The sequence below is a fragment of the Miniopterus natalensis genome, chromosome 1 (assembly GCF_054644295.1).
Source record: "Miniopterus natalensis isolate mMinNat1 chromosome 1, mMinNat1.hap1, whole genome shotgun sequence".
Lineage (NCBI taxonomy): Eukaryota > Metazoa > Chordata > Mammalia > Chiroptera > Miniopteridae > Miniopterus > Miniopterus natalensis.
This window is the reverse complement of record NC_142081.1, coordinates 157,385,270-157,409,636: the sequence shown is the minus strand read 5'-3', so window position 1 is coordinate 157,409,636 and position 24,367 is coordinate 157,385,270. Positions and strand designations below refer to the sequence as shown.

At 45.0% G+C, this 24,367-nt stretch overlaps 1 protein-coding gene across 1 annotated transcript in view; it reads left to right on the top strand.

Annotated features, from left to right (window-relative positions):
* Window positions 1-24,367, top strand: part of FRAS1 (Fraser extracellular matrix complex subunit 1) — a 402,680-nt gene that overhangs the window by 334,849 nt on the left and 43,464 nt on the right. Inside the window, exons 48-58 of the mRNA XM_087826788.1 lie at window positions 4,503-4,627; window positions 4,903-5,043; window positions 6,640-6,867; window positions 9,883-9,996; window positions 11,857-12,007; window positions 13,126-13,285; window positions 15,450-15,618; window positions 17,808-18,054; window positions 19,297-19,641; window positions 21,194-21,354; window positions 21,890-22,037. Of these exons, the coding sequence (XP_087682914.1) occupies window positions 4,503-4,627; window positions 4,903-5,043; window positions 6,640-6,867; window positions 9,883-9,996; window positions 11,857-12,007; window positions 13,126-13,285; window positions 15,450-15,618; window positions 17,808-18,054; window positions 19,297-19,641; window positions 21,194-21,354; window positions 21,890-22,037 (1,989 nt within the window). The remainder of the gene's footprint in view (window positions 1-4,502; window positions 4,628-4,902; window positions 5,044-6,639; window positions 6,868-9,882; window positions 9,997-11,856; window positions 12,008-13,125; window positions 13,286-15,449; window positions 15,619-17,807; window positions 18,055-19,296; window positions 19,642-21,193; window positions 21,355-21,889; window positions 22,038-24,367) is intronic.

Sequence of the window (24,367 nt, the reverse complement as noted above, 5' to 3'; positions counted from 1 at the left end):
GGACCCCAAAGACTCTCTTTTTCTTGGTAAACCAGAGAAGAGAATTAAATTATTAGGACAGAAACTAAGCTCCTGGAATAGAGACTTCAAAGTACAGTGCCTGAAACAAGAAGTTTTATTTTCCCTGACAGAAAAATCGAGAGGCAGGTGGCCCAGAAGGCCCAACACGAGGCTCCCATTTCTGGTCTAACAACTACTGTAGCTGTTGTCATCCCCCTGCCAGCAGTGAGGGAGAAAGGCCAGGGGAGCCCACTTCCATTTCCTTCCAGGAGTATTACTAGAAGAGCACACGCCTCTTTTGGTCACATCCTGGTGGCAAGAACGCAGTCACACCGAGCTGTGAGGTGGCTGCGAAATGCAGACCCTAACCGGGGATCCGGTTGCTTAGCTAATAGTCAGGAGTCGTATTTTTAAAGTAGGAGAGGAGTCGTATTGGAATCTGGCAGTCTCGGGCAATCTTGGTTCCCACCTGTATTTACTGGGTAGCTGCTGCAGGAAAAAACATGGTTCAGAAGTTGCTGACATGCAAAGAATAGGTGCAGGTGTGTTTTAGTAGCTGTGACAGCAACGTGACAGGAGAGCAGAAGCCCAAGGACAGCCAGTTCTACCTAAGAGAGGGCTGGGGAGTCGGGAAAGACTTCCCAGAGGTGATCTTGAGCAGAGGTATTCTTTGGTTTTCTCTTGACCGCAGCCTCTCTCAGTATTATGACCCAACCAAAAGAGGATGCACCCATTGTCTTAGCTTGGGTTCTCCCTGAAAGCAGGGGTATGAGCCTGCTGGGGCTGCCGTCACGGGACCACAGGCTGTGCAGCTTCAACAGAAATGTGTTGTCTCACAGATGTGGGGGCTGTAAGTCCAAGACTATGGTGTCCGTAGGTTTGGTTTCTTCTGAGACAAGGATCTGTCCCAGACCTCTCTCCCTGGCTCATAGATGGCCATTTTCATGTCCACATGGTGTTCCCCCTATATGCGTATGTCTATGTCAGAGTGTCCCCTTTTATAAGGACAATAGTCATACTGGATTAGGTCTCACCCTAGTGACCTCATCTTAACTAATTACATATGCATTGATCCTGTTTCCGAGTAATGCCACATGTGAGGTACTGAGGGTTAGGACTTCACATATGAATTTGGGGGGGTGGGCACAATTTAGCCCATCACTGGAGGCTTTGAAGAAAATCTGCAGCAGAAAAGCTGAGAGTCTCCCATGGTGTGAGCCTGCGGAGGAACGCCGGTGGCATGCACAGAGCCGTCCTGGCCATGCTGAAAGCAGGAGGTGCAGGCAGTCACTTAACCTCCGCTTAGGAAGGCACTTTCTTCAAAGCTGCTTTGTTCCCACACCCCTTCCCTGGCCTGGACAAAATTTTCTCTCATGTGCTGGCTTTCCAGGGGAATTGGGAAAGCTGACAGGGTTAACGTGGGTCTCCGCAGTGCTGCCAGAGACCTAGTGTAGCCAGCAGGTTGGTCACTGCAAATACCTTTGTGGGATTAAAAGCCTTCAGCATATTTCAAACAGTAACCACCTGCTGTGACCACCAGCAAGGAGAACATGTTATTAGAAACACCGTCTTGCTGGTAAGTAAGTAGCTGAAGTCTTACAATTTCCAATTTACAAAGGCTAAAACTGGAAGAAAAAAAAAGTATATACAGGTTGAAAATCATGCTCAATAGGTAGGGCCTCTTAATATCGATTATAGTGGGTGAGTTAAATTCTTTCACCAATTATGTTTTAAGTACCTACTGTGTGCCAGGCACCATTCTAGTTGCATGTTGGGGGAGAAACCACCAAAATGCTTGTCCCCTTGAAGCTTACATTCTAGGTGTAGCTTATTACCCTCTGGCAATTAATTATTGATATGTAATGATAATATTAAGTACCTCATCAAAATCAGTATTTCAGATTAGAGAAAGGTTATAACCAATCAAGTATAAGAAACAGTTCAATTCACAAATATTATAATGGTGATATTTCAGTGATAGATGTATGAGTGGTTTTTGTGATTCTTTACTACTTTTCTATGCTTTTCACATTTTCTTTAATAGACATGTATTACTTTTATATTGAAAAGAAATTAAGGGATAAGGGTAATATCCAAGAGGCTCCTTGTCTGGTCTGAAAAGGCTACATAAGTTTTACAAAAAAGTACTCCTAGCAGGCATAAACTTTGGAGTTAGACAACCTTGAGTTCCAGTCCCAGCTCTGTCCTCGTATTAGCTATGTGACCTGGGATAGGTCACATTGCTCTTCTAATTGTATTACTGTGTCCTAATCTATAAAAAAGAGGTAACATGCTAACCTTGAATTCCCAAAGTTGTTAAAAGATAAAACCTAAAATATATAAGCAAGCCTGAATTAGTGCTCTGCACATGGTAGGTGTTCAGGGTTTTCTAGATAGAATTGGGGAAGGCCCCCTAAGATCAAGCCCAGAGCTCTCATGCAGTGCTGGTAGGAATGGAAAGTGGTACTACCTCCTTTGGAAAATCGTTTTTTAGTTTCCTAAAGAGTTAAGTATGCACCCAACATATATTCCAGCCACTTCAAGAAGAATGAAAACTTATGCCCATACAAAGACTTATACACAAATGACCATAGCAGTTTTATCTGTAATAGCCTCAAACCGGAAATAATTGAAATGTTCATCAATAGGTGAGTGGAAAAACCAACCATGACACATCCACACAATGGAATACTACCTGGCCATAAAAAGGAATGAACTGTTAATACATGGTACAATATGGAGGAATTGCAAAATAATTATGTGAAGTGAAAGATCATGCATAAAATAGTACATAGTGTATGAATCTATTTATAAAACAATCAGAGAAAATGCCAACTAATTTAGAGTTGGAAGAAATTTATTTATTGCTTTGGGATAGGGTAGGGGGTGGGAAGGATGGGAGAATTAGAGTGTCACTGGAAACTTCGGGGGTGATGGATAGGTCTACTATTCTGATTGCAGTGGTGATTTTATGGATGTGCCAAAGCTTATGAAATTGTACACTTTAAATATGTGCAATTTGGTATATGTCCATTTCCTCCCAAAAATGCTTTAAAAGTCAGTCCCAGCAGTTCCTTCCCAAGAGGAAGGAAAATCCTATCACCTCTCTCAGTCAGTCTTAGACTCTCATAAAGAGAAGAGTGAATTAGGTGACCAGTGGATTGTGAGAATCCAGACAAGCATTTCCCCATGAGCTATGGGGATGGAGTCACAGCGGGGGAAGAGATTTAAATTTCTCAGCGCAGCCAGTCTGAAGTTATTAAATTTTTAAAGAATGGTATGGATTTCTGTCCAGACCACAAGACAAAGCTATAAGACAGAGGGCTACATTTTTTTTGCCTGTCAAGAGCTGATGTAGCAAACACAGAAATATAAAATGCCTCATCAAAAAATTAATGCCCCAACATCAGGAGGCTATTGTATCTAGGCGACAAATTTCAGATGATAAAGAGAGATGCAAATGTAAACCATGTGGGTTTATTTTATTTTTTTAATATAGCAACAACACTGGTGTCACAGTCAAAGTAAAATCTCTGGGGTTGTGTTTGTTTTTTTTTTAATAGAAAAGCTAAACTGGTTTTGCCAGGATTTACAATAACAAATAATAAATCCTAGGCAGCAACAAATGAATTGCAGGACCAAACAGAAGGATTAGGCTAAATGGATTAATACCCCAACACTCATATCAGACAAAGGAAATTGGTGCTGAGGGTCAAAAAGATGTGATTTTGTGTCAGTCTTGGCTGACACCAGAGGATGAGTCCCAGAGCCCTAAGATGGATGCAAGAATTCTGCGCTAAATGTTGTTTGACATTTAAAAACATAGAGATGTTCACTTGTGGGAGACTTTGGCATTATTCAAAATCACTTTAGATATTTATACTTTTAAAACGACTCTGAAAAAAATTAACATCTTTTCTATAGTGTTGTTAAAGGGTAGTGGTTTTCTAGGTCGCTTTAGAGTTGATACAGAATGATTGCCCAGAGCCCAGAGCCATGCACAGTGAGTCTCCTGTCAGCCCGGCTAGCATGAGAGGCCGGAATCATACGCCTCGAAGGGGACCTTGAAGAATATCCAGTGAAAGGGGAGGCCGGGGAAGCCCACCGGCCGCAGAAAGCCGAGCCTCAGCAGCCAGCGTTCCCATTACACAGTATTAAAAACTAGGGCAGGCTGTCGGGAAGGGCTGCGGGGCTGGGGGGATTTAAAGCTTAAGAGAGAGGAGCCTGGAGAACAAGGCGATGGAGGGCTGGACCTTTCACAGATTTGACCTGCGTACAAAAGCCCGAGAGAAAGGAGAGTAGCACTGATTGAGCAGCTGCTGTTGGCCTGGCGCAGCAGAAGCCTAGAAATGGCGCGCACAGGCGCTCCCACAGAGCACGCGCTGCTGCGGGAAAAGCGTGCGAGCAGCTCTAAGGCCAGGTCTGGGGGAGGCCTCTCTCGGCGGGGGGCGGGGAAGCAGGCCTGCGTGTTCACCCCTCCCTGGCCCTGTCCCCTTCGCCAGGTCTCCAGGTGGCCTCCTTCACGCAGGCCGACCTGGCCTCCGGGAGCATCCAGTACGTGCACTCCAGCGCGTCCCGCCGGCGCTCGGATGCCTTCAGCTTCGCGCTGTCCGACGGAGCCAATGAGGTGGGCGAGCCCGGGTCCCTTCCCCGGGAGTGGGTGAGTCGCAGGGCACCCCCAGGGGGCTGGCGCGCTCAGAGCGCCCCTTCCCTGCGCTGCCAGCCAAGGGCAGGGCCGCGCCTGCCAGTCCCCGGGGCCCTTGCCCAGGAGAACTCCCTGCTGGGCTCCTGGTCCCTGGCTGGTCATGTGAGGAAAGCTCTGAAAGGGACAGCAGAGAGCACCTGCCTTGGGTGCGGCTGGGGACCGGGGTCCCTCCAACCTGCCCCTTCCTGCCCTGCCAGGCGACCGAGACTTTCCACATCACCATCCGGCCTGCGGCTGACGCGCTGCCCGTGGTGCAGAGCCTGGGGATGCGGGTGCAGGAGGGCGTGAGGAAGACCATCACGGAATCCGAGCTCAAGGCAGTGGCTGCGGGCACCGAGGTGAGCGCGCTCCCTGGGCTCCGGCTCCGAGAGGCGACCTGGCGCCAGTGGTCACTTTGCCACTGTGCGTCCTGAGGGCTGAGTATGAGGCTAGTGCGCGTGTCCCTGAAGGACTGAAAACCAGAAGAGACCACACAGCCTCTGGAAAAGAGAAAACAAATGCACCTGCATTCACACTGCTTTTAGACCCTTTCTGAAACCCTGCACACATTCACCTCTCCCCCGATTACATGTAACAATCCCCTTAACATGCTGAATTTTTATCAGGATTTATAGGAAATTAGGTAGGCGATGTTCTACACGATAGTTGTATTATCCCTTATTGGCATGAACAAGGATTTTCGGCACCCGTACATCTTCCCCTTCTTTGTAACCTCCGTCATTCAGACTTTGCTGGATGACAACTAATTATTACAATTTAAGCATCCTCAGAGAACTAGGCTTTGTACAGTGAAACAGCCTGTAGAGACAGAACTCTCATTCTCGTGATGCTTTCAGATAAAAGCGTGTAAGCTTCCGGCATGATTTAGCTCCCATAAGAGTACCACAGCATTTATTATTTAGTTCTGTGTGCACTCTACCCTGTACCAGCGCTCATTCATTCATCTGTTTACTCTTTCAGCAAATACTGATTACCTACAGCACCAGGCTCTGCTCTAGATGCAAAGGACAGAGCTGTGAACAAAACACATAAAGTTCCAGCCTTAGGGAGTTTTCAACCTTTGGTTAGGAAGACAGACAATAAAGAAAGAACATACAATACCATGTCAGATATTGTAAGTGCTATAATAAAACTAAAGCAAGCTAAAGGAGACAGAGATTGCGCTGTTTTAGACAGAATGGACAGGGAAAGCTTCTCTGAGGAGCAGAGATATGAAGTAGAAGAGCAAGCTATGCAGTCATCTGGGAGCATCACTCCCTGGGCAGCAGAACCAGAAGTGCAAAGCCCCTGTGGTCAAGTGTGCTTAGAACTTTTGAGTTACAGCAAGAGGCCAAGAGGCTGGAACCTCATGAACAAGCAGGAGAGGAGAAGCGTGGGCCCAGAGAGGAGTCCTGGGACCAGGTCACAAAGGGCCTGGCCAGATCAGGCCTTTTCATTTTATTCTAAGTTGGTGGGAAATCATTGGAAAGTCTTGAGTGGAGTTTTCTACCTCTTTATTTTTGCTTCTATGTGTCACCCAAAAGCAGCAATTAGAAAGGGGAAATAAACTTCTATTCTGATGCATATGGGATTCTGTATATAAGAGTTTTGGGAAATGGGGGGGTGGGGGGGTGGAAAGGAAATGAATAATTTTAAAAGGCCTTGCTCCTATCATCTTGAGAGAGGTCAAAGATTCAGGTTTTCCCCTCTGACCCCCAAAGAACAAATTGAAATGTCTTAGTCTTACAACTGAAGACACCAGTATATAAGTTCAAGTACGGCAATCAATGTAATGTCTCTCCTTAGCTTTATTTCTGATATCCATAAAGAAAATGCAGTCTTATTTTATGTATGTCTTTAGGGTTGGCTGCACTTGCCCACCTGTTGGCCGTCACTGACACACCTGGTTTCTCTCAAGAAGTCCCCCTCTCCCCTTGCTTTTTGCCCCTCAACAGGCCGAGTCGATCACGTTCACCATCGTGCAGCCCCCGCGCCATGGCAGCATCGAGCGGACCACCGACGGGCGGCATTTCCAGCACACCTCCACCTTCACCATGGAGGACATCTCCCAGAGCCGGCTCAGCTACAGCCACGATGGCAGCGACTCCCTCCGGGACCGGTTCACCTTCACTGTTGCTGATGGGACCAACCCCTTCTTTATTATTGAGGAAGGAGGGGAAGAGGTGAGGCGGAACAGTGGGGAGGCCATGGCAAAGCAGGCCAGAGGCTGTCCAGAGGAAACCGTGGCATGTTAACGCCACGGATGGCCTTGTTTGAGTTTTTGATCTGTCACCAATTGGCCTTAGACAAATTACTCAACTTCTCTAAGCCTCGGCTTTTCTTTCTTTCTTTTTTTAAATCCTTACCCAAGGATATTTTTTCCATTGCTTTTCAGAGAGAGTGGAAGGGAGAGAGAGAGAAACAGCGATGTGAGAGAGATATATCGATTGTTTGCCTATGAGAGAAACATATGGATTGGTTGCCTCCTGCACTTGCCCCAGCCGGGGTGGGGATCGAGCCCCAACCGAGGTGCATGCCCTTGACTGGAATGGAACCAGAGACCCTTCAGTCTGCAGGCCAACGCTCTAACCACTGAGCCAATCCGGCTAGGGCTAAGCCTCTGCTTTTCATCTGTAAAATGGGTATAATAATCACCAGCTTCAATTAGACTAGGGATCAGAGAGGTAATCCACATAAAGTACTTAGCACTGTTGGCAAATCATGAGCACTTTCCATAGAAGTTGATAGTTATTGTTATTATTCTGCTATTATTTCTCCTTTCCTTCTATCCACCCTTACTCCTTTCATTTTTCTTTCATCTGTTTTTTCAGTAATATACGGTTCTAGATTGTCTTTCTCTTTTATATGTCCCCTCAGTCAGCCAAAGTTTCTCAGTTTCATGAAGAATAACAGTGGTTAAGAGTGTGACTTTTGCATCCAAAAAAACATTGATTTACAGCTGTAGAGTATTCCATGGTGTAAATATCCGAGAAGATGCTTGATTTCAGTCTTCTTGAACTTGTAGAGACTTGTTTTGGTCCTAACATGTGGTCTGTCTTTGAGAATGTCCCATGTGCACTTGAGGAGAATGCCTATTCTGCAGCTTTGGAGTGGAATGTTCTGTAAATGTCAATGAAATCCATCTGATCTAGTGTGTCAATTAGGGTCCCTGTTTCCTTGTTGATTTTTTGTCTGGAAGATCTATCCAGTAAAGTCATACTATGCAGCTGTGAAAAAGAAGGATCCCTTACCCTATGAGACAGCATGGTGGGACCTACAGATTATTATGCTACGCGAAATAAGCCAGTCAGAGAAAGACAAGTGTCACATAATCTTACTCACATGTGGAATTTAATGAACAAAATGAACTGGTGAACAAAATAGATCCAGAGACATAGAAGCAGGGAACAGACTGAGGGATCTCAGAGGGAAAGTAGGGGCGGGTGGGTAGGTGTGGAGAGATCAACATAAGAACTTATACGCATATATACATATCCCGTGGACACTGACAACTGTGGCGAAGGCCTGGGGACAGGGATGCAGGATGGACTAGATCAACGGGGGGAAAAGGGGGACATTTGTAATACTTTCATCAATAAAAATAAATTTAAAATATATATACATATATTAGCTATGAAAAAAAAAGACACAAATTTAAATTCCAGCTCTGTCACTTACTGGCTGAGTGACTTTGTAAGTCATTTAACCTTGCTAAGCCTCAGCTTCCCTGTCTGTAAAATGGGGATGATACGTCCCTTCGTGATGCACATAAGGCACTTAGCCCAGTCCCGTGCACAGGAACATCCAATCAGCTGTGGCTGCAGTCATCATCAGCGTCCTCATTCTAGGACCAACAGCTAAAGACTCTTGTCTTGAGGTCATGCTGCCATCAAGCTTTACTTCCTTAAGAGAACTGTTACCTTCTAATATCCAGGCGCCTGGAAGAAACATTGACAGCCCCTCCACTCCCATCCCTGCTATTTTCACTCGTTCCTTCGTCCCCTAGCCAGGTCTCCTGCAGCCCCACACCCTCCTGGGAATGGCTGCAACTCTGGTCAGAGGTAGGCGCGGACACTCCTGCATCGCAGGCATCTGTTTGTGACTCCGCAGAAGCCGTTTAGTGAGCCACAGGGCCACACCTACCATACTGCCAGGGCTAGGAAGGGTCAGGCCCTCTGGCCTGCACAGTGCCCTTCACACCTTCACGATGAACGGGAATGATTCCTTTGCGGAAGAAAGAGCTGCCTGCGTCCCTGGAGACAGCCAGCCTGTGGGAAGGTCGTTCGCAGCGGGCGGCAGGGTCGCTGGGATAGCTCTCGGGACTTCCCTGCCATTTCGGTGTTTGCACAGCATCACCCCTGGGAAGCTCCTCGCTTTTATTTTCTCTCCCCCACATTGTAGCCGCTCCCCAGTTGGTGTGACTTTCAGAAGAGAAAAAAGATTTCAGGATAAATCAGCAAGAGGGCTACCTCTCTGGTAAATGCAAAAGGTCACAGCAGGTCTCCAGAGGGACTGTGTTATTTTAAAAATGGAAATTACTTAGGAGGTTGGAAAGCCAGCGTCTGCTGCCCTGCGGGTCCGCTGCCTGAGCCCCGGGAACAGTGGGGGGCTGGGTTGCACCCACCGCACATGTGTTGTGTGGATGTGTGTGGATCTGTCTGTGTGAGAATGAAAGTAGAAACCAAAATTTCTTTTCACTATTTCCATAAATATTTTATTCTTAATTTCTTCTGCCTCTTTTCCCCATATGAACAGTTTTCTCTCTCAAAAAAACAAAACGGCCTCTTCCCATGACACCTCTTTTTCCATCCGGCAGCGTTCCACCTGGAGACTTCGACAACATAACATTTTAATGACGGTTTCCCTCTGCCTCTCGGGAAAATTTTAACAAGAGTTATTGAAAGGCAAACGTTTTGTTTATTGTTTCACCTCAGGGTGACACCGACCTCACTAAAGAGTGCAGAGGTGCGTCCTCAACTCCCGCAGCAGGTGAAAGCCCAGCCGGGCCACTTGTCCCGCCCTTGCCCTCTCATGCGCTCCCTTTTTCAGTCAGTGGTCCCCCCGAAAGCCTCCTGCCAAGTGGTCCTAAGTGGCGGAAGCTGGCTCAGCTGCCCACTGTGAGGTGTCAGCTGCTCTCAGGGCGTCTGGACCTGACACGGTTCAGTGTCTGTGAATGAGTTTTTTGGCTTCCCCCCCAGATTGTGACAGCAGCACCTCAGCAGTTCCGAGTGGACATCCTCCCGGTAGATGACAGCACCCCTAGAATTGTTACCAACCTGGGGCTGCAGTGGCTGGAGCGTGTGGATGGCAAGGTAAGGCCCTCCGTCGGCCGCGTCCGCGCGAAGCGGCTCGGGCAGAGCCTTTCCGTGACCCTTCGTGACTGGCGCCCCGGCTCAGGCACGTCTGTTCCTCCCTGAGCCGGCTGATGTTCCCACGGCTGGGGAGCTTCACGAGTTTCACTCGGACGGCGTATAGCTGAACATGTTCTTGTACAGTGACCCCCAAAGTAGAGTGGATCAAACAAAATGGCAGTTATTTTTTCCCTCGCATCTAGGGAGGGCGTCTAGGGCCCGCGTGGTGGCTCAGAGGTGCAGATTCCTTCTTTTCACTCTTCTGCCGTCGCTGGCTTGTCGCTGTTGACCGTAGTTACCTAAATCCCTCCAGCTAGTCATCAGTATTCCGGCCCATGGGAAGAAGAAAACAGAACAGTAGAGTGCAAGGGATGTATTTTAAGCAAGTGATCCAGAAATTAAACGCATCTCTTGACTCATATTATTTTAGCAAGAAATTAGTCATATGGGCCCATCCTGTTGCATGGGATCTGGAAACAGAGTCTCTAGCTGGGCAGCTAGGTGCTCAGCTGAAAGTTTGTTAACTAGAAGAAGGAAAGGATGGATTTTAGAAATATCTGGAATATGCCATTAATGGAAGGGAAGTATTTTTGCATGGGAGTGTCCTCAGAGGAGTACTTTAAACATTTCTCTCTCCCTCTCCTAAAGCCCAATTTGGTCATTTTAAGACATGCCATAATTCTCACCTGATAACATTAAATAGCATCAAACCCCTATCGCCACCCAAACACACGCAGTTCTTCAGTCCAGTTTGGGAGCTGGTTTCTTTCTTTTGTGTGTGGTTTTCCCTGTAAGAGGTGGATTTTCTCATCTCCACGAAGCTGATTAGTTGGTTGTACAGGCACACCTCAGAGATGTTGCGGGTTCGGTTCCTGACTACTGCAATAAAGCGAGTGTCACAGTAAAGAGAGTCATAATCTTTTTTGTTGATGGAGGAGGGTCTTGCGTTCAATTTTTAGAACACACAACATCTGTGAAGCACAATAAAACGCTGAGCCTGTATGTGTAGCTGTTGTGCTAGAGCGTTCCACTAAACTGATCGGAATTTTTTAAATATATCAAACAAAATTAGTACAGATTCCTTTTGCCCTATTTTATTTTCTCATATTCAGAACTATCTCATTCTCTTCTCAACATTCCTCAATTGGTTTTCTACTTTTCGCCCCTACCCTACCTCAGGGACTCTTGTCAAAGTCACCAGCGACCTCTATTTCCCCAAGTCCAAAGACCACTTACGTGTCCTTCCTTTACTAAAGCTAGTAACATTTAATACTATTGGCCACCCCTTTTTTCCTCTCAAACCTTTGCTCTCCTTAAAAATTTGTTGAGTGAGTTAAAATATAGGCAGTATATTTGGGCAAAACTGGGGTATCATATTTATCTTAATCAATTGCAAGCATTGCATTTGACTCCTGGAAGGTACAAATGGCCGTCTTTCCTGTATTTTATCATTCTTTCAAGGTTCCAACCTTCTTGAAAGGCCAAGTTCAAATTCCACCGTCTCAAATCCCTCCTTCCCAGTTCGGATGGAATTCTCTCTCCCACTCGCACAAAGTGTGCAGCTCTCTTGTGTGTGTTTCCCGATGCAGCCCTTGCCACAGCTACCCTGCTTTAAGCCTTCCCTTCCCAGTAAAGCGTGAACACGGCGAGGGCAGAGGCTGGCTGGTGTCTACCGCCGCAGCCTCCTCGGGACCGACGGAGCTCTCCACGCAGTCATGCCCTCAGTCAGTCATTGCTGAGCTGAATTAAATCTGAGTCATGGGGCCTTGTTCTCGCCTTAGTCCCATGTCAGGAATTAAATGTAATGGGTTTCTATTCCAGGCAACCAACTTGATCACCAAGAAGGAACTGCTGACCATGGACCCAGACACGGGGGACCCGCAGCTCGTCTACGAGATCACCACGGGCCCCAGGCACGGCCGCGTGGAGAACAAGCTGCAGCCCGGCAGAGCTGCTGCGACTTTCACGCAGGGTGGGGCCGCGGGGAACTGGGGAACGGGAGGAATCTGTTCTAACACCACTCCCTACCTCTCTGATCTTATCACAATCACAGCGAGCTTCTTACCTCTAAGTAACCTATTTGCAAACACATCTTTTAGTGTCTAACTATTCAACTTTGGAATTTTACTTCTCTGATTTTTATTTCCTGTTACTCTGAATTATGCCTGCCCCACCCCCCACCCCCAAATTCATCTTTACCATGCTTCCTCAGCTCCCAAATTGCTTTAGGTTTTGGCCAGGTTTTCTGGAAAGGATCTCTTAACACTGCTTGGTTTCCTTTAAAAAAAAAAACACACACACAAAAACGGCCAACAGGCTATATGAGAGATCCATGATCCTGTGTGGTTTGGTTTATTTTTTGTTCTCTAAGGGTTATGGATTTTTTTTTAAGTCTTCAGTAAAGAAATTAAAATCAATGTGAGTAGATTCCTCAATAAAAATGTTTTCCTGCTTTGAAGCACATGAAGCAGACCATTTTGTATTTAAGTTCCTCTGAAGCTTTTTGGAGTCTTCTAGACTTCTGAGGATGGACCTGATTGGGAGCGGCCACTGGGAAACTGCCTGTTACAATTCATGCACTGTATTTCCTTTTTCTCACTGTCTTCAGTCTTGTGTGCTCTCCTGTCCCATTTTACCTGTGCTTTGTGTGGGGGCTGTTTTAATCCAACCTTAGTTTTTATTAGTAGCACATAACATCTAAGGAACATTATTTAGAAAGAAGTAGTGTGGATCTGATCAAATATCCACAGAAGGTGGGGTCGAAGACTCTCCGTCAGCTCTAGGATTTGCCTCTAACATTCCATAGGCATTTATTAAAGTAATTTTTAGCTAAGATCCTGGAAGTCTCATTTTACAACAGCATAGGGTATTTCCTGTACATAAAGACAACCTTTTGTCACACAGAGCTACAGGCTCTTATTTTGACATCTGGCAGAAACATTATTTTTAAGACTATTGTCCCTTTTTGTTCTTGGGAACACAAGTTCTGTCTGTGACCCATTAGAAGAATAGACTGCGTGTGTCAGCGTGGGCACCTATGAGGCTGTTTTTACAACCCCCGGTTAATTCACTGTGTCTTTTTTCTCACAGAGGATGTGAACTTGGGGTTGATTTGTTATGTGCTACATGAGGAGAAGATCCATGAGATGATGGATAGTTTTCAGTTTCTGGTGAAAGACGGCAAACCCAACGTGGTCAGAGACAATGTCTTCCATATCCAGTGGTCCCTCATCAGCTTTAAACATACCAGGTACAGGTGTCATTGTGTGCTCATTCCTGAGAAATGAGTCAGGCAAGTAGAGGATTCGGGACGAAGCCCCCTGTGGGTCAGCTGTGCTCATCTGATGATGGTGGTGGTGATAACAATAATAAAAATAAAAATTGTACCAAGTATTTCTTAAATACTGTATGTAGCAGGCACTGAACTAGGTACTTGACCTACATCACCTGGTTTGATCCTTGTGATTGTGAGATGAGTACTGTTGTTGCCCCTGCAACAGCCAAGCAATCGAGGCAGAAACAGGGTAAGTAACTTGCCCAAAGTCACATAGCTAATGAGCAGTAAAACCAGGATGTGAGCCCAGTGGCCTTAACCATGTGCTTTACTGCCTCTCCTATAAGTATTTTTGCTTTTGTCTTCCAGTTTCGGAAGACAATCCAGTAGAACTGATAGGGGAAAATGCACTTTCAAGGTCTGCAAATCATCAGTGGCCCCAAGAACATCTTTGCCTTCCATCTACATTCTCTGTGTTCTCAAGATCATCTTTTCCCTCTAGCTCCTTTGGTGTTCACAGGATCATACATCTTTAGGGACAAATTCATAGCCTGCACTAAGCTCCTTAAGGTGCCTTCATAGTCTGTTGGGGAGTTGAGAGGCAAACAGAGAGGCACCAACTCATAAAGGTGGGCAAGCACAGTGCTGATTTTATACGTTAAATTATAACTAGGATTATAATTTTTGGGGGGGGAAGAATTCTTTAAATCTACATTTCAGAGCTCCCTATTCTAAGAAATCAATTTCATGATAAGTCATATGAAAATTGGAACTTGGAGAGGAAAAGGGAAAATGTACAAACAAAGTTGATTTCATATGCCCCAGATGTAGGCTAGTCCACTCTTACACACACTGGAGAATTAGTGGAAAATTAGAATAACTTTTATAAGTGTAATGTTTTGCTGTTATTTACCTCTCTTTTTAATCTGCTTTAAAATTAACTGAATAAAACTAATCATGTATTCTGGAACCCCACTAGTGTTTAACAGACTAAAGAGTATAGAGGACCCCCAAAGCTAGCAGGGACTAACCCGCTGAGGCACTATGCCTGCCACCCTCACAGCAACAAGACACAGCTTCAGCAAATGCCCATCTTCAATGATGAAAACAAAGCCCAGCTGAGGCGCCATCCACTAAATACTTATTGTGAATTAATAGCACATGGATAGATTGCCTCTTATTTTACAAAAGCAATACAGATTGCTAGCACCAAACTCAGTTAGCTCTGTGTCTTAGTCCCTTTGGGCTGCTATAACAGAATACCATAGAGTGGGTGGCTTATAAACAACAGGAATTTATTTCCCACAGTTCTGGAGGCTGGGAAGTCCAAGATCAGGGTGCTAGCAGACTCAGTGTCTGCTAACAGCTTGCTTTCCGGTTTTCTATTGTCTTTTCACTATAACGTATTTGACAGAAGGATGAGAGCCCCCTCTGGGGTCTCTTTTATAGGGGCCCTGATCCCATTTATGAGGGCTCTACCCTTAGGACCTGATCACCTCCCAAAGGCCTCACTTCCTAATATAATCACATTGGGGTTAGGGTTTCAGTGCATGAATTTGGGGGACACTAACATTCAAGACCATAGCATCCGGTCAACTCCCCCATTGTCATAAAGCCCCATTAATCTAAACACCTTTGTTACCTAGGCCCAGTTCTCATTTGCTCACCTCTGGCACTGCCCTGACTCCTCTCTGCGCCCTGCACACTCCCGGAGATCTGATGTACTCAGCCCCTGCCTGAGCTAAGTCACTGCTTTCCAAGAGCCTTTTCCTAAGAACCCGCTGACCCACTCCCATGCCTCTACCACCGCAGGGAGGAGTGTTTGTCCTTCTCCGTGTGTGCAACGTGAAGCTCGTAGCTCCTTTGTGCTGCCTGCCCATCCTTGAGTGTCTTTCCACTCTCTCTGAAAACGAGGCAAGTACCATTCTGCACCCACAGCTTCCTCAGTCACTTGGTGCTGTGACTGTCCCAGGAGGACATGTTTCCTCAACTTACAGCCCAGCTTCTTAAAGCAATCAGACTCCGTCCTCTCTGAAATGCCTGCCACCACAAGCCAGCCGGGAGAGACCAGCATTGACCGTGCAGATTCTTCACAGCCCAGGGGCACAATTTCAGAGACTACCTTTTTGTGTCTTTGTAGCTACAATGTCAGTGAGAAGGCGGGATCTGTCAGCGTCACAGTGCAGAGGACTGGGAACCTGAACCAATACGCCATCGTCCTGTGTCACACGGAGCAAGGCACCGCCAGCTCCAGCTCCAGGGTCAGCTCCCAGCCTGGGCAGCAGGACTACGTGGAGTATGCTGGCCAGGTAGGTGGCGGAGGGGGCCTCTGACTCCTGAGCTGAATTGCAAGGGCTGTGGCCAGGTCGTGGGATACTGTGGCACCTTGCCACTTCTTTTTATCCCACCTCCCTTTCCGTTGGCATCCTTCCTCGAGTAATTTGCCTGTGTTCTGTTCCCAGCACTTTGTTCTTCACGGCCTGCCTAAACACCACGGGCATTCTAACTCCCAGAGCTTAAGTGGTTGTCTAGCTTCTCAGTGTTTACATTTTGCTTCATGACCAAAAGAATGTCCCCAAGGCATCGAGCTCTACACCCAGCCTTTGGAATGCTAACTTTTTCTCTCCACCTTCTCTACCTGAAGGGAGGGGAGAGAGAGTGTGGGGAGACCAGTCGGGAAGCTCTTGGAGGGGGTGGGTGAGAGAGGATGGGAGCGTGAGCTGCAGTTGTATAGTGAAGGTGGAGAGCTGTGGACGGATTCAACAGATGAGTAAGCCATCGACTGCTAGGACTTAGCAGTGGATTAGACAGTGGGGCAGAAGGGACAGTGGGTGCTGATGCCCGTTGCTAGGAGGGGACACAGAGAGGAGCAGGTTTGGTGAGGGGGTGATCTTGACTTTGCTTTGAACATGTTGAGTGTGAGTTGCCTTAGAGGCATCAGTCGGCAGCTGTGTTCGTTGGTAGGGAGCACAGAGAGGTGTCCTGGGGGAGAGAGAGAAATGTGTAATCTCTCTGTACAGTGGTGGTGATTAGTGCCAGGGTAGGAGAGAGAGAGAGAGGGGAGAGAATGGAAGCAAAAGAGGAAGGAGGGGACGGCACTTCTTTATGGCAGAATGCCCTGTATTTGTCATCTTTTGTGTATGGCATAATGGCTGGCACTTATTAGGTATTTATTAAATGTTTTTCTCAAAGTAATTTCATTATTCTTGTGGCAACATGAAACAACAGAAATCATTAAGAGGAGTGGGCTCTCTCTGAGTCCTGTCAGCTGGACTAAGCTAAGGCTTCTTACGTCAAATTTAAACGGGGGATTAGAAAAGAATAGATAAGCTAAGAAGTCTTTTAACAAAATGGTAAAAAGAGACTTGTCCTCCCATTTTACAAAGAAAGATAAAAGGGAGTGTGTTCTAGATGTTAGAGATTTGTGGAGTGCTTCATTTAGTTGGGAGTGATTTGAAATGGGGAGCTTCGTAAAAATTTGATTAGCTGATTAGATAGCAATAGTCATTTTCTGTTGATGAAAATTACGTGTTTTTCAGAGGTTTATGACTATTTGTACACATATTTCACTTGTCTCAGTTCACACAAAGTGCATTCCAGGCCCATTTCCTGCCCTCTCAATTTTGAACAAACCCATAGCCCTGTTTCCATCTGAAGGTTTTATCTCCCTCTTTTATTTTTAGACACAGTAAAACCACAATATAGCCTTGTGAGTTCACAATTATATGCATATAAAATAATTTCTCTTTTGTACCAGGCTAAATGTATTCACATTTTAGATTTTATTGGCAAAGGACCTAGTCAAATATAAAGTTAAATGCAACCTGGCTTAGTCGCAAGGTAACCTTTCCCGAATTCAAACTGCGTTGTTCAGCACGCTGAGATTTTGTGTCAGTCTTGATTGGACAATAATATGATGATGGTAACAGGATAACATCTTGCATTTGTTCAGTGCTTTAAAATAACTTAGCGCTTTCATTATACATGGTCTCCCTTAGTCCTCCGAATAAGTATGTGAAATAGTATTATTATTATTATTTGGCTGGTGAGGAACCAGCTGATGTTTGTCAAGTTTCAAAGCCAGACCCAGCTTGGAACTGACAAAACTAAGACTTCAGCCTAGAACTTCAAACTCCAAGTTCAAAGATCTTTCCAGTTAAACTCACCACGAATAGAAGGGGGAATAAGTAATCAAATGACTCTTGCTATCCCAAGAGAGTTAATAAAACAGGATATGAATAGTTACCTACGTTTTACTACAGTCACCAGATGGCAGGGGATGTCTTCGCCCTCTATGTCCCTATACAGTGAATCATTCCAGTTGCAGATGAAGAGTGGGAAGAGGTAGCCAAGTGTTCCCAGCGATACAGCAGAAGTTGGGGCTAGAAGAACCCGCTGCTTCATTCAGTGCTCACTGGACATGGGCCCTCTTTTCCCATAATGTTCTGGGGGAGCAGAGCAGGCACAGCTTAACCCCTCATTGTTTCCTTTGTGACAGGTACAGTTTGATGAGCGTGAGGACACCAAATCCTGCACCATTGTCATCAATGATGATGATGTGTTCGAGAACGTGGAGAGTTTCTCCGTGGAGCTCAGCATGCCAGCATATGCCCTCCTAGGGGACTTCACCCAGGCGAAGGTCATTATCAATGACACTGAGGACGAACCCACATTAGAGTTTGATAAGAAGACCTACCGGGTCAACGAGAGTGCTGGTTTCCTATTTGCACCCATTGAAAGAAAAGGTCTGTTGGCGCCAAAGGTGACAAGGAGCTATGTAATAGCTAACGTTTACTGAGTCCTTCTTATGTGCCAAGTGCTCATGTGCCATATTAACTCATGTGTATCAGTACTTTTCATATATTAACTCATTTAAATCCCCAGCACAGCCCTGATAAAGATCCTACCAAGTGAGTACTATCAGAAGGCTTCTCTTGTTAGTTCAGGTTGTTAACACACCGTTTATTCTTTGAAGGGACTAGAAGACTTTATATGTGGCCTTGCAAATATTCATATACTCGGGATTCTTAATCAATCACCCAATCCATACAATATTTAGTAGCCTTGGTCAAGGAGGAAAGTTACAGTTTGTAAGAACTGGGTTCATATCTTAGTTCTTGAAAGACAGAAAATGTGTTTAACGATTTCCTGACCTGAATGTCATGTGTAGAACTCAGATGAGAAATAAACTGTGTAAGAACTAAAGCTCAGTTCTTAAGGGGCTGAAAATCAAACCAAAGATCGTATGGATTTATGATTGTGCAATATTGAGACTTTAAAACACAGGGGAATTAAATCTTCATTCAAAGCCACACAAGGACTGTAAGTGATGATGTCAGGTTTTTTATTGAATCTGCTGGCTGTTAGTGTAACGAACACTGTGGGTAATGCAGACCCTCGGAGTGGCCACTTGGAAAGCAAGCAAGCCCCACTGACGGCTCTGGGCCAGCAAGCGGGGCCCAGAACAGGCTGTCAGTCAGGGCAGTGGCAGCACTAATAAGTAAGGTCATTTGTACAGAAAGGCGGGTTTTATTTTGTTTTGTCTTTCTTTTTTTAAATAAGCTTGTTTTTCCCTGGAACTTAAAGTGCTGAATTTTATTTGGAAAAGTAGTGAACTGTGCTCATAGCACTACCTTCAGGACACAATTACTTTGCTCCTTAAAGTACCAAATATGTCTCTTATCGTTCCACCCTCTGTGGTCTTAGATGGTGGCCAGTGAGTCTTGTGAATTAACAGAGCACAAAATTTGCAGAATAGGAAATCCATTTTAAGTTGTTTGGTGAAGTATCTGGGGGATATTAAATCCTCAAGTTGTTTATTTCATAAGCTCAAAAGAGACTGCAGTGTGGGAGGTTTCACGTCGGAATTTGAACACAAATAGTGCTGCACTATGTCGGAGGGAACCAAGCTCACTAACTTACCAGAGATTTTAGAATTTGAGAATACTCATTCCAGTGCTTCGTTTTCTTGCTGTTCTGTCTTTCAGGGGATTCGAGCAGCGTTGTTTCTGTGATTTGCTACACCATCCCCAAGTCAGCTATGGGAAGTAGCCTCTATGCTCTAGAATCAGGCTCCGATTTTAAATCTAGAGGGATGTCTGCTGACAGCCGTGTGATATTCGGGCCTGGTGTCACCATGTCAACCTGTGACGTCATGCTCATCGATGACAGTGAGTATGAAGAGGAAGAAGAGTTTGAGATTGCCCTGGTGGATGCTTCTGCCAACGCCTGCATCGGAAGGGTGTCATTGGCCAAGGTGCTCATCAGTGGTCCCAATGATGCCTCCACTGTGTCCCTAGGCAACACAGCTTTCACCGTCAGCGAGGACGCAGGTAATGGAAAGCGCCCCTGGGGCCCCATCACCCTGTCTTGATCCCTTTGAATGATTTCCTTCAGGTTTGAGAATGTTCTTGAGACACTGAGAATGCCGTTCCTCAGTGACTCCACTGTTGGTCCGAGAAATCATACAATGTGAGGCTTTACAGCCACGCCTGGGAGTTCATGAAGAGCAGGGAGTTTTCGTCACCTTTCTTGCTGTGGTTACTGATGGCAGGGAGGGATCCAGCTTACAGCTTCACTGGCTCACCTCTGAGGTCCAGAGGGAAGGCCTGGTGCTAAGCATTTGGCTTGCAAAGGAGGGGAATGTGATCTATTGAGAAAGGAGGCAAGTGATTTAGTATACTTCTAGCTGCTAAAACAAACACATTCTAAAATGTCGGTGTCTTCCCAAATGGAACTTCCTCATTCATATACCAGCCCAAAGCAGTCAGTGGGCAGGCTCTTCTACCCAGGCTCCTTCCCTCTCCTGGCGGCACAAGGGTCCCCCACATGCTGCTCACAGACTTATTGCCAGAAGGGGCAGCAGCCATGAGGAGTACCTACTGATCAGAGCCACTGGACCAAAGCCTTTCACCTCTTGGAAGGTGATATTCCGAGGGACAGTGGGAACTGATTTTTTTTTTTTAGTACTGATGGAATGGCAGGTACTGTGCAATGTGCATTTCATGCATTCTCACTTAATCTTCTATAGAGAAGATAACATTAGAGAGGAGAGCAAATGGAGACTCAGAGAGGTTAAATAAATCATCAAAGATCAAGCAGTTAATATGCCTGAGCTGGGATTAGAACCCAGACCTTTGTACTGTGCCGCTTCCTTTCCCACACAGCACTGCACAGCCATGACTGCCTGTCATTCCACAACACACTGACTAGAAGAATGTGAATGATGAGTGTTCTTGTAGCTTTGCTCTGACTTCCATTGTGAAAACAGCTACAAATCTACATGTATATCATTAGGACCCTTCGAAGTGTGATCTCACAGTGGACCAGAAGATGAGTTTCATTCCTAAGATAAGCAATAAGCACATATGGTTTAAGTAATGATGTGTGCACCACTCAGATAAAATGGGGAAATCAAACCAGTTAGGAACATTTAATTAGGAACATTCAGCTTCAGGCCCCATAGAGTCCCATAGCTGGTTCTTCCTTAATTGACTATTTTCTAGCTCATCCCTGAGGTGCTAGTCTGAGCTTCTCCTGAAATAGGCTCAAGATGTTTTTCACTGGATCTTCCCTCCCCTTAAATTCATTGTTCTTCTGTGAACAGTCTCCTTTGTGAAGCCACAGGTCCACTTGCCCCTAAGGGCTATCTCTCCAGCACTGCCTGCATGAGATCCCCCTCCAGGTCTGCTCTTTGTCTCAGAGTCAGTAAAAGAAGGGTGACGATACTCTCAGTCTTCCTCAGAGGGAGCACAGAGCATCTCAGAGTGGAGCAGGCAGGCCAGCAGGATCACTGCTGCTGTCAAGGTGGAGCAGAGTTCTGAAAGCCCCGCTGATTTTCTGGCTCAAGGTTGACCTTGGAATTCTCTGTGAATCTTGCTTCAGGCACAGTGAAGATCCCAGTCATCCGCCATGGCACCGACCTTTCAACCTTCACATCTGTCTGGTGTGCTACCCGCCCCTCAGACCCAGCTTCCGCCACTCCTGGGGTTGACTACGTTCCCAGCTCTAGGAAGGTGGAATTCGGGCCGGGTGTCACTGAGCAGGTGAGCACACACTGGTGAAAGGCTGCATGAGTCTGTTAATGTTGCATCTAGTCTGCTCTCCAAACTCTCTGAAGGACACTACTCTCCCCTTGCAATATTACTATCTTCCCTTTCTTCAACAACACAAACATAAAAACAAGAGAACAAACTTACAGGGATCGTCTACAAACTCTCCAACTGACATTTTCCGCATCTGATATCCAGCACACGGATTTAGGATAGAAACCACACTTGTTTGATCTAAATATCTAGAAACAAAACACCTAAGGGTATGTAATTAAAAGAGTATAATTTTATGGATAAAAACAAAACAAAACTTTACTTAAGACCACCAAGGAAAGGCAAGTTGTTGCCTGTGTCCTAATCTCCCAAAACAGATGGGTGTTATGTGTTCCGCATTCTGTAAGGTTTGCTTGAGATATAATTGATATATAACATTATACTAGTTTCAGGTGTACAACATGATTCAATATTTGCTTCCATTTCAAAACAATCACCACAGTAAATCTCGTTAACATCCTGATTTTTCTCCTAGTATTGCACCTTGACGATCTTGGATGACACTCAGTATCCAGCAATTGAAGGGCTGGAGACATTTGTGGTTTTCCTCAGCTCAGCACAAGGGGCCGAACTGACCAAGCCCTTCCAGGCTGTTATTGCAATTAATGACACATTCCAGGACGGTAAGAGATTGGGGCTGCCAGCTGGTGGCTCACACTATAGATCTCTTTTTTCCTTAACTTCCATGTGTATAACATTGGAACTCATTCACATTTCATTCAAGAAATGTGGATGAGTATGTGTGAGTGTGAGTGCATATGTGTGTATGTGTGTATATGTCTGCGTGTGTACAAGCACGTGCATGCACACACTTTTACATGAAAATGTAGGAAAGAAATAATTGTTCATGTTTCTGGTACTCTATTAGATACACAATAAATATATAAGCCTTGGTTGCACCATGTCCTCAAGAAGTTCAGCGTCTAGTTGGGAGATCAGATGACCCTTAAACTAAAAAATTCAAATACATTATGATAAATCACCTAACAGTGCTATAAATCCAGTATTCTTGGAGCAGATGGGACTGAACGGTAGCTTTGCGTGGAAGAATCATAGAAGATTTCACAAAGGAGTTGATATTTAAGCTGAGTCTTCAGGTGTGATAGTAGTTTACCTAATGGATAATAAAATAAAGCTTTGTCAAATGAAGAGATACAGTAGTAAGGTATAAAATGTTGAAAGACGCATATTTGGAAAACTGTGAGGTGCTTACTTTTGCTTTGTGCCCGGCAGGAGGTGAATAGAAGGAAATGAAATGGAAAGACAGGTTGGAGTCAAGTACTAAGAGGTCTTATGTTCTAGCTTAAGGAATTCATAAGCAGAGGGGAGCAACAGATGCTTATAAGCAGAGGAGTGGTGTGATTTTTGTCTGAGGAAACTCATACTGGCCGTCCCGCAGAGGATGTGCAGGAATGAAGGGACAAGTATATGAACCAAACGTCAGTCGCCACTGAAGACCTAAGAAACATGAGGATGAACAGGAAAGGACAGTTGCTTCTTAGGAAGAATTGATGAAATTTAGAATTGTCAGACTCTAGAGTTGGGTGGAGAAGATTAGGCAAGCCTTCCACCTCACGCAGAAGGACCCTAATCAGCATCCCTGGTGACTGACAATAGACCCTGTGCTTAAACTCTTACAGTGAATGAAAAGGCACTAAGAAAGGAACAGGCAACCCAGCAGAGCGATCTTTAATATTTTTATTTATTTTAAATAATTGATTCATTTATTTAGTAAAAAATCAAATGACAAAAAAGGTATACTGTGAAAATTAAGTCTTCCTTCTACTCCCTCCCAATCCTCTAGTTCCACTCCCTAGAGAAAACCATTTTAACCACTTTTTTTGTTGTGTGTAGCCTTTAAGAGAGAAAAGAAATATATGCATATGTCGAAAATGATATCTTATTTTAGAGCTAGGTTTATTGAGGTCTAATTTACAAAAATTACAATTCATCCTTTCTGGTGTACAGTTCTATGGTTTTTGACAAATGGACAGTATTGTTCCCACCACCCCAATCAAGATGTTGAAGAGTTCCAACCCCCTACAAAGTTCTCTCGTGCCCCTTTGTAGTCAACCTCTCCCATCCCAAGTCCTGGGAACTGGATCTGTTTTCTATCCATAAAGTTATGCCATTTCCAGAATGTCATATAAATGGAATCCTGTAACAGGAACACCTTGAGTCTGGCTGCTTTCCATTAAAATACTGTCTTTGAGAGCCATCCATGTTGTTGCACATGAGTGGTTCACTCCTTTTATTGCTGAGTAGTTTCACATTGCATGGATGTACCACCGTTTGTTTATCCATTCACCTGTTGAATGACATTTGGGCTGCTTCCAGGTTTTACCAATTATGATCTGAGTGGCTATAATACTTGCAGATGGGTTTTGTGTGAATGTAGGTTTTCATTTCTCTGGGGTAAGTACTTAGGAGTGGAGTTGTTAGATCTTATCAGTGTTTAACGTTCTAAGAAACCTCCAGCTTGTTTTCCAAAGTGATTGTAACTGTTCTGCGTTACCACAAGCAGTGTGTGAGAATTCCAGTTGCTCCACATCCACACCAACATTTGATGCTGTCCATTTTTTGTGAGTTGTTTTAGTTATTCCAGTAGGTGTGTAGTGAATGACTGATGATACAGATATTTTCAGGGACTTACTTGATATCCATATATCTTCTTTGACAAAGCATTGTTGAAAACTCCCATTTTTAATTGGATTGTTCCTCCCCTCTATTATTGTATTGTTGTAGACTCTGGACAAAGATTTGTGTTTTACAAATATTTTATTCAAATCCATTGGTTCTTTTTTTTCTCTTTTAACAACGTCTTTCAAAGAGCAAGCGTTTTTCATTTTGAAGTAGTCCCATTTATTCACATTTCTATTACAGGTCATGCTTTTGGTGGTGTATTTAAGAAATCTTTGCCTAAACCAAAGTTCCAGATATGTTTCTCCTACGT